General features: G+C 40.5%; 1 protein-coding gene across 1 annotated transcript in view; it reads left to right on the forward strand.

Annotated features, from left to right (window-relative positions):
• Positions 1–6,266, forward strand: part of LOC117404843 (zinc finger protein 850-like) — a 29,829-nt gene extending 23,563 nt beyond the window's left edge. Inside the window, exons 6-7 of the mRNA XM_059011374.1 lie at positions 1,515–2,025; positions 5,054–6,266. Coding sequence (XP_058867357.1) covers positions 1,515–2,025; positions 5,054–5,847 — 1,305 coding nt within the window. The 3' untranslated portion in view covers positions 5,848–6,266. The remainder of the gene's footprint in view (positions 1–1,514; positions 2,026–5,053) is intronic.
• The last annotated feature ends 7,275 nt before the right edge of the window (positions 6,267–13,541 follow it).

Genomic DNA, 13,541 nt, shown 5'->3' on the forward strand with positions numbered 1-13,541 from the left:
CTGCATTACTGCAAGGACACTGGAACTAGAGGAGCTTTCAGCAGCCCTGCTTTAAACATGGTTCCAGTGCCTCCTGTTTTCTATCGCTTTTCTTACAAACATATTTTCTGCTGCAGACATGTTTTAATATTTTGTACACCATTTCTTGGCAATGCTCTGGCCACTGCAGATTAATTCCACCCTTGATTGTTCAAAAACAAAATTTCATTTTCCCAAGCAGGATTGAAATATCATCATTTAGGTTTCGTTGCAGCTATCTCCGGAGGCTATCTGAAACCGGACTGTCATTCTGTCTGAATTATTATTATTATTATTATTATTATTATTATTATTATTATTATTATTATTATTACTTAAAATTGCATATGAGGGAAACAGTACAGCTTCAAAAAATCTGAAAAGTTGTACAATGGTAATTCTTTTTAATTTGGAGGAGATATACTGTATCTATTATTCCTTCTTGGTCCATTTTCAGTCCAGCAATACATTATACAAGAAATAGATGGAGATGCATTGCACGTTTTAGTTTTTGTTGTTCGGATCAAGAAAATTTGAGTGATAACCAGTTTTTCCAGCTCATGGTGTCGGTACGTAGAGCTGTTTGTTCGCTAGAATCTATTTTAATGGAAACCTGTTTTTGTACGATAAGATTTGCATATATATATATAATATATATATATATATATGTGCCAAATTTTGCAAGTTCGCTAGAAATGTGTTCTTCTTGTTGATGGAATCACAGCTATTTTCAGGGTAATTAAATGAAATCCAACAATGCACGCTCCATTTGAATACTCAAGTCACGTCAATGTGTCCTTTGCTTAGCAACCGGTTCAAAGCCGCAAGCCTGTTGCCAGGGGAGACCAGATTTCACGTGACCTCACACTACACTGGGTAGCAGTGTGGAGTAATGGTTAGTGCTCTGGACTCTTGACCGGAGGGTCGTGGGTTCAATCGCAGGTGGGGGACACTGCTGCTGTACCCTTGAGCAAGGTACTTTACCTAGATTGCTCCAGTAAAAACCCAACTGTATAAATGGGTAATTGTATGTAAAAATAATGTGATATCTTGTAACAATTGTAAGTCGCTCTGGATAAGGGCGTCTGCTAAGGAATAAATAATACACCAGTGCTGGCAATGTTTGTGTAAGTCTTTAAAAGAATATACACAGTTTGATAAAGTTTGTGGAACATTGTATCACAGATCATGTTTTGTAACAAATCTACATTTAAGGCCCGAGGACAAAAGGACTCCTTACTGATCGGTTGTTTTTGGAGAACGCATTCTAAAATACTCAACATGATTAATGAAAAGAGAAATATTTTAACTTTTGCCAACTTTCATCCATCATTCTTGAGATTAGACAGATCAAGTCCTTCGTTATTATAAACTTATTACAATTAATTCTGTGTCTATAGTAAAGCCAGCCCTGCTGTTAAGGACAGATTCTGTCAGTCCCTTCAATGGCCTTAGTAGTACTGTAAATAAATAAATAAATGTCTTCCTTTTTTCAGCAACTTCTAAACAGAATCCTGTGTGCTGTCATGGACAGTGTGGAGATGGAATCTGTCCAGATTAAAGAGGAGTTCCCTGAACTTGAACCTCTCCCCTTTACAATGGAGTTCTTTGGGCTGGCTTCCCTCCCCATGAAACAGGAGCTCTGTGAGATGCAATGTGACAGCAGTCAGCCAGAGGTCTCTGAGATTAAAGCTGAGCACAATGAATTGGAGATCCCGCAGACAGAAGAACACCTTCCTGTTAAACAAGAAGAGGTGCTGGAAATTGTCTGTATTAAACGGGGTCCCCCTGAAGTAGAGTTTGAGCACATGGAACCAGGGAAGGAAGAACCAGAGGACTTCAAACCAAACATCCCTGAGCTGGAGCCTGTACGCCTGCGGGAGTGTAGCGTGGTGTTGGAGAGAATCTGCGTGAGAGAGCGAGGCGCTGGAGAGGAAGGCTCTCCCAACAGCACACAAGGAGGTGGACAGGGAGACAGGCGGTTGCATTCAGAATGCAGTCTAGCAGGTGAGTGACTCCCAGTAGCTGTGACATTGTCATTCTAGATTGCATGATAGTGTGGCAGAGAGGGAGGGAGGGAGCATGTGGGTTACATTACTCGCTATTTGTTTTTCCTGTACCACTCACACCAGTTCAGGATAGGACTCACTACTGGTGATCTTAAGATACAGATGTAAGCCTCCATCACACTGGCACTCCTAACCGATTATACCAAGGGGAGAAGAGCTAAAGTACTGTATATAACATTAGAAATGTTCAGTGTCAAAATAGAGGGATATTATTGTACGTGTGTGATGTCATTATGGGTGCTAGATTCCATTACATTTATCAATAGTTTAAACTTTTGAAAATATATAGTTTAAATGTTAAAATACAAAAATTGAGAGAGTGCTATTACTCATTTTTTACATAAATAGCTTTCTCTAAATTACTGCATGTGTGTTATAAATAGGGCTTCTGGTTGTCTGTGTTGTACCTCTGCTTTTCTACTCTCTTTAAAGAATGCAATTGATCCTGTTCAGCCATTCGTGTATCTCAATCACACTGAGAAACACGTTCATGTGAAACAGCTAACTGGGGTTTTCATTTAAATGCAGAAGCGACTCCTCTTAATGTAAATACAGTCACGCACAGCGATTGTAATAAAGTGAGTCCAGCATAAAATACTGTATTGTTCATTCTAGCTTTAATAAAGAGGAGTCTCTTATTAACATGTCGCGATCTCGTTTGCACGTCCTGCTTGTAATGAAAATGAAGGCTTGGCTGATTTAAATGCCAAGCCTTCAGATGCATCTGGTGAAGGCAATGAAAGAAAACTCTGAGTAGCTGTATTTGCAGATACGCTCTTGTTGTTAATATTTGGCCATTTTTGACAAAGTTTAAACAATTAAGCACGCTTGACCCTTTACTGACATTTAAATTCTAAATGTTTAACACCCCTAAATGTGATGCTATTGAAAAATATATAATTGTAGGGTGTGTTTGAGGAAATAGACCCGAAACATTACAGGAGAACTTTGAAGGCAGATTTTGATCCCAGGGCTCGGTTTCAGCAGCGTCCGTCTTTACTGACTTTGCTTTTACACATAAAGTAAAGGCTTTGAAGAGTAAGTAGCGGGGTTCTGAAAAATCTAGCATTACCCGCCCCCATGAGTTACTACAACTGTTTAAATAACATACCTGTCATTTCTTTACATTGTTCACATCCTGCCACCTTTTTACACATAACTTTAAAGTCTATTGGAAAGCTCTTTTAGAAATGTCTGCTCTAGTGCACTGGGGTTTTAGATATGCACTCTAAATCACTGCAGGAAGAGAGATACTAAAAGACCCAAGTACTCTTTTCTGTTTCGTACCACATCAGTGATCATTATTGCTGTGTTACCTGTTTGACAACGTGGGCAATAATCAGTGTACTAGAGTGGACATTTTGTAAAGAGCTTTGAAGCAAACTTTATAGTTATGAGTGTATAGTTGTCAGGATGTGAACAATGAAAAGAGAAACACATTATTTAAACAGTTGTAGCAACAGGTGGGGAGGGTAGCGCTATATTTTTTGGAACCTATCTACTTACTCTAAGTTTAACTTTGCTTTTTTAAGATAGTGTAACCCAGTGCGAGCCCCCACAGCTGAAATTAACATGCTGTAATCCACTCCAGCACCCAGCCACATGCCCAGGGCCGGATGAACCCATCACTGGACCCGAGGCAAGCATAAACCTGCGGGCCTCCTACCCCAGAACAAACAGCCACATACACACGTACACATACACATACATACATTCTAGCGCTCCACCCTTTCACAACAGGTAGAATTCTCAGTTTTAAGTTTTTATGAATGACTGAATGAAGCTGACAGAAAATCAAACTGTAGGGGATGTGCTAAAAACTAAAGCCTACGTGAAGTTGTGTAGTACAGCTCAACAATGACTTTTCCTGATTTACTGAATAAAAAGGCAACAGTTCAAACAAACAAGGAACCCCATATGAAGTTGAAAAAGGTAATATATAGAAGGTGCTCAGACTTGTTTTCACTAATGGTAGCTCCACAGTAGCCAACGAAAATAAATAGATAAAAACAAACCTACCTGAACATTGTTGTGAGTCAAATACATTAGATTACTGCACGCAAAATCGTCAATAGTCTCCTTGGGTTTGACTCGCTTCATTAAAGAAAATGCCCTTTTCTCCAGAGCAGAGAATCGTCAATGTTTTGACATACAAGTATATTCAGGTGTTTCCTATGGTAGCTTTCTATACCCTGTAGAACTGTGTACCCTTGATGAATCCATCCTGACACAGCTGCATTTTCTTTCAAAGATCGCTGGATATGAACACTTGATGATTCTGGACAGTACATGTAAAAAAAAAATGAAAACGTGTTTTAAAAGAAGAAAATCTTTTCTAAGGTTACTTTTAAATCAAGGGTTTCATGCATGAGCAACACAGGAGGCTGACTGTACTGTATATCTAGATAATCAGTGGAGTTCAATGTGCGGTTTTTATTTTGCCACATCACTAGTTTTGTCTTGTTCACAATATGTGTTGCAAGCTGCAGGAGTGCTTGAGAAAACACCTGGGCTCGGGTACAGAAATATCGCGTGTGCGCGTCCGCATCCAGCAGTCTGAGAAACTGCATCTGCACAGGGGATGCAGAATTCTATGGGGTACAGAAATCTGCATAACACCCGTCAGAACAAATTGATTTTGAGATACATGCCTCAGTTCGAATGTCAGGGAGTGAAGTTCTTTCCAGGTTAGGCGCAGATCTGTATATTTAAAAAAAACAAAAAACCCACATAACCGTTTTGGGCCCCGCCTTGAGTTTGGGCCCGAGGCACATGCCTAGTTTGCCTGTGTGTTAATCGGCCCTGCACATGCCCTAAGGCATGTGCAGGAGTGTGGATGACATTATTCAACTTGTCGCACAGGGTCGGAGACCCTCAACTCCAACCAGAAATTGTCAGTCTGAATTATGAACCAACCTTAAGCCTACAAGCACTTCCCCTCACTCTTTCCTGTTCATATTTTCCAGGTTCCAGTCCAGCAGCTAAAGTGAGGGCAGGTGGTGGAGAATATCCTGACTGTGGGAAAGGTTTCACGCTGTTGGGGCATTTAAACAAAACCCAGCGAACTCACACAGGAGAGAAACCGTATCACTGCTCTGACTGTGGGAAGAGTTTCAATCATTTTAGAAACCTAAAACAACACCAGCGAATTCACACAGGAGAGAAACCGTATCACTGCTCTGACTGTGGGAAGAGTTTCAATCATTTTAGAAACCTAAAACAACACCAGCGAATTCACACAGGAGAGAAACCGTATCACTGCTTTGACTGTGGGAAGAGTTTCACTGTGAAACAAAGCCTTCAATACCACCAGTGGACTCACACAGGAGAGAAGCCATATTGCTGCTCTGACTGTGGGGAGAGTTTCAGACGGGCAGACAGGCTTGTTTCACACCAGCAAACTCACACAGGAGAAAAACCGTATCACTGCTCTGACTGTGGGAAGAGTTTCAGTGTGAAACAAGGCCTTCAAAACCACCAGTGGACTCACACAGGAGAGAAACCGTATCGCTGCTCTGACTGTGGGAAGAGTTTCAGTGTGAAAAAAGGCCTTCAAAACCACGAGCGAACTCACACAGGAGAGAAACCGTATCGCTGCTCTGACTGTGGGAAGAGGTTCATTCGGGCAGACAGCTTTGTTTCACACCAGCGAACTCACACAGGAGAAAAACCGTATCGCTGCTCTGACTGTGGGAAGAGTTTCAGTGTGAAACAAGTCCTTCAAAAACACCAGCGAATTCACAGAAGAGATAAACTTTAAAAACCATGTTCAATGGGACTTTTCACTCATGAGGGGAAAATAATATTAACCTTGCATTACGAATCCCTGTGTAATAACTGTTTTGTAGATCACTCTTGAGCATGCATTTAAAACTCTCTTGCACTCTGTGTCAGATAGTGGGTGGTGATGCGGACACGTCACAAGAGGCTTCTCTGCTGTCAGTTTAACTCAGGCTGTCAATGCAGTCAGTGCCTGGGAGTGGGAATATGCAGAAAGGAAACTATTCCACACCTCATCTGATGGACGAGTCAGGAGAAATCAATAACTCAGTGTGGAAATGAGTTTCAGGATTTAACATTTTGAACTTACTCAATTTATTTATTTTCAAGTTAATTATCATGCTTTTTATTTTTTTTAATGATCTAATGTACAATAAATGATAAATTGTTTGTTTGTCATGATTTGTGTTGTGTGATGCTGTACAGAATTCCTGTTTTCCAAGGTGCTGGTTAATCTTCCCCTCTGGTAACAGCTCGTGCACAGCTCCTGGGTATTGCAAAACGTCAGCAAGTTTAGAGCTAGAATTCAGTACTTTTAACCATTCCACATAAAGAAGATGGAAACCAGTTTTCCCCCTCTACAAATTTATATAATTAAGAGTGAAATTAAACTTTTTAATATCGCAGTACAGAACTATTTATTCTCATTTCCCACTTGCTGCTCTGCTCTGCAGGGACAGGTGTCCATGCTCACACAGCTGCTTTGCTGCGGAATGCAAACGTGTCATGTGACAGAGTTGCATTCCACAGCCGGTGCAGAGCTTCCCTTTAAGAGTTCATTTTAAAAGAATAATATGTATCAGAAATTAATGCACGATGATACCAAAGAAAAAAAATTGTCATTGTGAAAGACTGGATCCTATTATAATACAAAGTGCAGCACAATCTGAGTTCCATTTAGTTTAGATTCAAGTTTAGTTGTGTGCGACGCACGGGTGTGGCCGGCCCTTTGTTTGTGAAATGAACGCGGCATGGCGGCATCAACAAGAGTCCTACTGAAAAGAAGATCAGGATGACTGGGGTGAGTGCCTGCAATTACTCTCACTGACACTAGAGGCCACTACAATAATGTCTACACTTTATTTACTGTGCTTTGATAGACACCTCTTTAAACACATCTGTAATTGTGGAATATGCAGTTGAATACACATTTTCTGGAGAAATACTGTTATTAATACAGTCTGCTGTGGGAAAATGGCAAAAGACACAAACAACTTTTCTGCCAGTTTTTACTGGCATGATGGGTCTTGATATATTTGAGTAATGTAGCAAACATTGTGCAGCTACACAAATCACTGCTTTCTAGCTATTACAAGTTTTTTATTATTGAAGATGGCCAAGAAACCCTGTCTACTAACTCACATCCCTGCTTCATCTTCCCACTAAAAATAGCTAGAAAGCAGTGATGTAACGTTTAAAGTTTCTTTATTTATATAGCACCTTTCACACAGTGTCTCAAAGTGCTTTACAATACAATAAAAAAACAACAAAACACAGAATTAAACACCATTTTTACAGCAAAATTGGTAATATTAATGAAAAGTAAGCAACAACTCTGTTTAAAAACAGAAATACAGTGAACAAATTTAAAATAATAACAGATTGATACATAAAATCAGGATTCAAAAGCTAATCTTAAAAAAATGAGTTTTTAACCTTGATTTATAAACATGCAGTGACTCTGCTTCTCTGATGTCGGATGGCAATCTATTCCACAGTCTTGGTGTGTTATTATAGCTGAAAGCTCTTTCATCCTTTCTCTTGGTCTTAATCTTTGGAACAAGCAAAAGACCAGAGTCGGCTGACCTTAGAGCATGGACAGGTGCATGTGAGCACAGGAGCTCTTTAGAGAGTCAGGAGCCAGACCATGGAGCGCCTTGCAAGTCAGCAGCAAGACCTTCAAACCTATTCTAAAACGTACTGGAAGCCAGTGAAGTGCAGTCAGTACTGGAGTTATGGGCTGTCTCTTCTTTGTTCTACTTAGCACCCTGGCAGCTGCATTTTGAACAAGCTGACACAGAATAAGGCATGATGTGGTAGCCCAGATAACAGAGCATTGCAGTGATCCAGTCTAGATGAAACAAATGCATGAATTAGCTTCTCAGCAGCAGGCAATGATAAAAAAAAGACCTAATCTTGACAATGTTACATAAATAATAAAAGGACACTTTAGTGGTATTGTGAATATGACCCTCAAATCATAAATCAGAATCAATTACAAATCCCAGGTTTCTGGCTTTGGAATTTATATTTGAATTATATTTACCTAAATTAGTTTTTATAGAATTTACCAACTCCAATTTCTGCTCCAACTTCAGTCTTACCTGAATTTAACTGCAAAAAATGTTGGGACATCCAGCTTTCCACCTCCGACAGACATGCAATTAGGGTGGAGACAACCGATATATCCCCAGGTTTCACAGAGATGTAAAGTTGTGTGTCGTCAGCATCACAGTGAAGATGTACATGGTGTTTACAGATAATCATGCCCAATGGTAGCAAGTATAAGGAGAATAGTAAGGGGCCAAGAATGGAGCCCTGGGGTCACCACAGGGGATAGTGGATAATTGTGATAGAGAGTCTGCTATTGAAACAAAATCCCACCTGTCCGTAAGATATGACCTCAGCCAGTCTAAAACAGTTCCTGAAAGCCCTATCCAACTTTCAAGGCGATCAGTTAAACTGTCACGGAACTCATAATAACACACTATACAATTGGGACACGCAGTTTTTTTCTGATAAGCACGCACCGCGTGTGTGGGGCAGGGTACACACTGTTCCAGTTAAATGGCATGAGCTCTTATTGTTTCATCAGCCTTTGTTCCTTTTCATTATACAATCCGTTACTTATGCTTCCCATTTAAATGTTGAAGGAAGTGAGAAATCATTGAAACTGTAAACATTGTGTGATTTTCCTGTGTAAGCTCTGAATCAACGCAGGGTTAATGAACTCTTAACATCAAGCTGTACATGGCTGGTGCACATCAGTAGGTTGCAATCACCAGCCTTGTCGTTCAACCTTGTGATGCATGAGTATAGCGCTTTGCTGCCTGTGAGAATTGAGTAAAACTCATGTTCTTAAATGGAACTTCTTGTTATCTGGGTTTCTGCCGACATTGGTAAAGTGAAGAAGAAACGCTTTTAATGTTTAATGTTAACTTTTAATATGCTTTGTCTCACACCATGGATCATGCTAGGGAAATGAGACCAAATTTGGGCAAGGAAATTACATAAGCCAGCTGTATATCTGTGCTGTATGAAGTCATTTATTTGCTTAGAAACTAACATCTCTGTGCCATGCCAGCTAAAAAAAAAAACAAGATCTCCGATGCCATGAAAGCAAAATAACATCTACACTGATGCCAGCTCAGAACACCAACAGCTGAGACCTGTGTGTGAGGTCACTGATGTGTGTGAGATCACTGATGTGTGTGAGGTCACTGATGTGTGCGAGATCACTGATGTGTGTGAGGTCACTGATGTGTGCGAGATCACTGAGGTGTGTGAGATCACTGAGGTGTGTGAGATCACTGAGGTGTGTGAGATCACTGAGGTGTGTGAGGTCACTGAGGTGTGTGAGGTCACTGATAGCTAAATATTTAAATAAATCTTAAATCTCTCTTAACTAGATTTAACATTTAGCTAAATATTTAAATACATCTTAAATCTCTTAACTAGATTTAACATTTAGCTAAATATTTAAATACATCTTAAATCTCTTAGCTAGATTTAACATTTAGCTAAATATTTAACTGGCCGCTAAATCTGAATATTTAACAATTAGCATAACATAATTGTACCTGTGTGTGTGTTTGTCTCAGTGTGTGTGTTTGTCTCAGTGTGTGTGTGTGTGTCTCAGTGTGTTTGTATCTCAGTGTGTGTCTCAGTGTGTGTGTGTGTCAGTGTGTTTGTGTCTGTGTGTGTGTCTCAGCGTATGTGTGTGTCTCTCAGTGTGTGTGTGTCTGTGGCTCAGTGTGTCTGTGTCTCAGTGTGTGTGTGTGTCTCACTGTGTTTGTCTCACTGTGTGTGTGTGTCTCACTGTGTGTGTGTGTGTGTCTCAGTGTGTGAGTGTTTCAGTGTGTGTGTGTCTGTGTCTCAGTGTGTGTGTCTCGGTGTGTGTGTGTGTCTCAGTGTCTGTGTGTTTCAGTGTGTTTGTCTCGGTGTGTGTCTGTGTGTGTGTGTGACTGACACACACACGCGCGCACAAGGATCACAGAGAAGTTTGGTGCCAAACCAATTATTTTTATTTAAGAACAATAATAAACAAAAGGCTAATTGAACAAAATATCAAACAATTTGAGGAAAGAAAAAGTGGAAACCAAAAAGAACTATTTATAGTCACCTAATCACAGGTACTGACTCCAATAACTGAGTCCAACCACAGAGCTGCAAAACTGCCCTCTGATCTGCACAAAAAGACGATCCTGACTGAACAAAACTAACAGCCTTTATACCCTTCCAGACCTCCCCCTCCCCCAGAATAAACCATTCTGCAGGTGGGTATATAGAAACAAACCAGCAAACAGTTATCAAGAATAAATAAAGTATTCAAAAAGAAACAAATCAATGAATATATATATAGACATTAATCTAACACGTGCATTAAAACTATGCTTTAAAACAAGCAGAGGGAAACGTACTTAAAATCAGCGGTCCCCCCTTTCAATATCTTCTACAGGTACTGCCCTGACTACAGGAAGTCAGTACTCAGGGAAGTCAATAAAATCTTCCTTCACCAACATGGCTGCTTCCCCACTTCCTGTCAAGATGGAGGACCTCACCACCACACCCAACTCAGGTTACCTGAACCATTGCATATCAGTTTATCTCAACAATAGTACTGCAATCCATTGTTCTGGAAGTGTGCTCCTTTCCAAACCAGCTCTCTAAACCGTACTCTTCATTAACCTTTCTTTTGGTTTTCAGGACACTCCCAACCACAGGCCTCCAGTCCCCGTACAACAGGGAAGTGAATTTTGTTTTTATTATTTTCCTTACTAGACACAAGGATCAGCAACACCATCCAAAAACAGATTAAAAACATTTGCAGTAAATGTCCAGATACATACTGAGACAATGTGAGGGTCTCCTCCCTCACACTCCTCCTCCTCCTCATCATCATCATCATCCTTATCTTCCTCATCAGGTCAATCAGGCTTGGCTGTTTCCAGACTTGACCGTTGACCGTTGTGACTTGAGACTTGACATAAATACATATATTAGATCAAACAGTTCTAGTAAATGTCCACACGGTGGCAGCATTGTATAATCAATAAGAACATAAGAAAGTTTACCAACGAGAGGAGGCCCCATTCAGCCCATCTTGCTCGTTTGGTTTTTAGTAGCTTATTGATCCCAGAATCTCATCAAGCAGCTTCTTGAAGGATCCCAGGGTGTCAGCTTCAACAACATTACTGGGGAGTTGGTTCCAGACCCTCACAATTCTCTGTGTAAAAAAGTGCCTCCTATTTTCTGTTCTGAATGCCCCTTTATCTAATCTCCATTTGTGACCCCTGGTCCTTGTTTCTTTTTTTCAGGTTGAAAAAGTCCCCTGGGTCAACATTGTCAATAACTTTTAGGATTTTGAATGCTTGAATCAGATCGCCGCGTAGTCTTCTTTGTTCAAGACTGAAGAGATTCAATTCTTTATCCTGTCTGCATACGACATGCCTTTTAAGCCTCCAATAAGCTCATTTGTAAAAGTTAGTAAAGAATGGCGCTATATAATCTAAGGAAGCTGAATGTGAACTCCTAGCTGGAGCAACGAGAGAGGGAGAGAGGGGGCGGGGCAGAGAAGGAGGCGGAGACGCTGCTAGGCAACCGGCTCCTGAACATTCCACTCCGCTGAGCAGAGACCGTTAGGATTTAAAAATGCCAAAGTTCCGAGCGCCGTTAGTATGGGCTGCCAGAAATGAGGAGAAAATAAATACAGCTTTTTATAAATGTGTGCATTCAGATATCATTTAGAAATCTACTTACAACATTTAACAGTTAGCTAAATATTTAACTAAATATTAAATCTCTTAACTATATTCAAGATTTAGCTAAATAGTTCAATAAATCTTAAAACTCTTAGCTAGATTTAACAGTTAGGTAAATATTTCAATAAATCTTAAATCACTTAACTAGCTTTAACATTTAGCTAAATATTTAAATGGACGCTAAATCTGGAGTTTGTATGCAAATGAGCTCCGCCCGCTTTGTGCTTTCACACGGTTTGATTGGCTCTTGTAATGTTGAAATTTGCATATTTAAACATTAGAATAAGTGTGTGTGTGTCAGTACTTGTGTGTATCAGTGTCTGTCTGTGTGTGTGTCTGTGTCTGTGTCTGTGTCAGTGTGTGTGTCAGTCTGCTAAGAAATAAATGATGATGATGATGATGATGAGTGTGTGTATGTGTGACTGCCTGTCTCTGTGTGTGTTTGTGTATCAGTGTCTGTCTGTGTGTGTGTGTGTGTGTGTGTGTGTGTCAGTGTGTGTGTGTGTGTGTGTGTGTGTGTGTGTGTGTCTGTGTGTGTGTGTGTCTGTGTGAGTGTGTGTCTGTGTGTGTGTGTGTGTCTGTGTGTGTGTGTGTCTGTGTGTGTGTGTGTTTCTCTCTCACAAATATTACTCTTCAGTAATTCATACATAGACACGCTGTGGTAACTTCAAGAAGCTAAAATGTAAGAGTGTTAATTAAACGAAGCGCCTGAAGCCGCTCGGAACTTTCGCTCCACTTTATCGCTCCACTTGAAATGCTCTTTGTATGACTTGAAGTGACTGAGACACAAACACACTGAGACTGTGACAGACAAACACACACACTGAGAGACATACACACACTGAGATAGACACACTCACACACTCACACACACTCGCACACTGAGACACACACACACACAGAGACTGCGACAGACAAACACACACACTGAGAGACATACACACACTGAGATAGACACACTCACACACACTCGCACACTGAGACACACATACACTGAGACACACTCAAACACTGAGACGCACACTGAGACAAACACACTCACACACACACTGAGACAAACAGATACTGACACACACACACACAGTTACTGACCTGCACACAGACAGATACTGACACACACACACAGATACTGACACATACACACAGATACTGACACATACAGTTAAATATTTAGCAAAATGTTAAGTCTATTTAAGAGAGATTTAAGATTTATTTAAATATTTAGCTAAATGTTAAATCTTGTAACTGGATTTCTAAATGATATCTGAATGCACACATTTATAAAAAGCTGTATTTATTTTCTCCTCATTTCTGGCAGCCCATACTAACGGCGCTCGGAACTTTGGCATTTTTAAATCCTAACGGTCTCTGCTCAGCGGAGTGGAATGTTCAGGAGCCGGTTGCCTAGCAGCGTCTCCGCCTCCTTCTCTGCCCCGCCCCCTCTCTCCCTCTCTCGTTGCTCCAGCTAGGAGTTCACATTCAGCTTCCTTAGATTATATAGCGCCATTCTTTACTAACTTTTACAAATGAGCTTATTGGAGGCTTCGTGTTTTTAAGATGGTTCAGGTGCAGTCCGGGCAGACTGACTGGAGCATCATTACAGTATACCGCACTGCGCTCGGCTTTGTGTGGAGGCTGATACACAAAATAATGAACGACTGGTAAAGAAATCACATGGATTGCTTTTTAATGC

This window comes from Acipenser ruthenus, chromosome 42 (assembly GCF_902713425.1).
Source record: "Acipenser ruthenus chromosome 42, fAciRut3.2 maternal haplotype, whole genome shotgun sequence".
In the NCBI taxonomy this organism is placed as follows: domain Eukaryota; kingdom Metazoa; phylum Chordata; class Actinopteri; order Acipenseriformes; family Acipenseridae; genus Acipenser; species Acipenser ruthenus.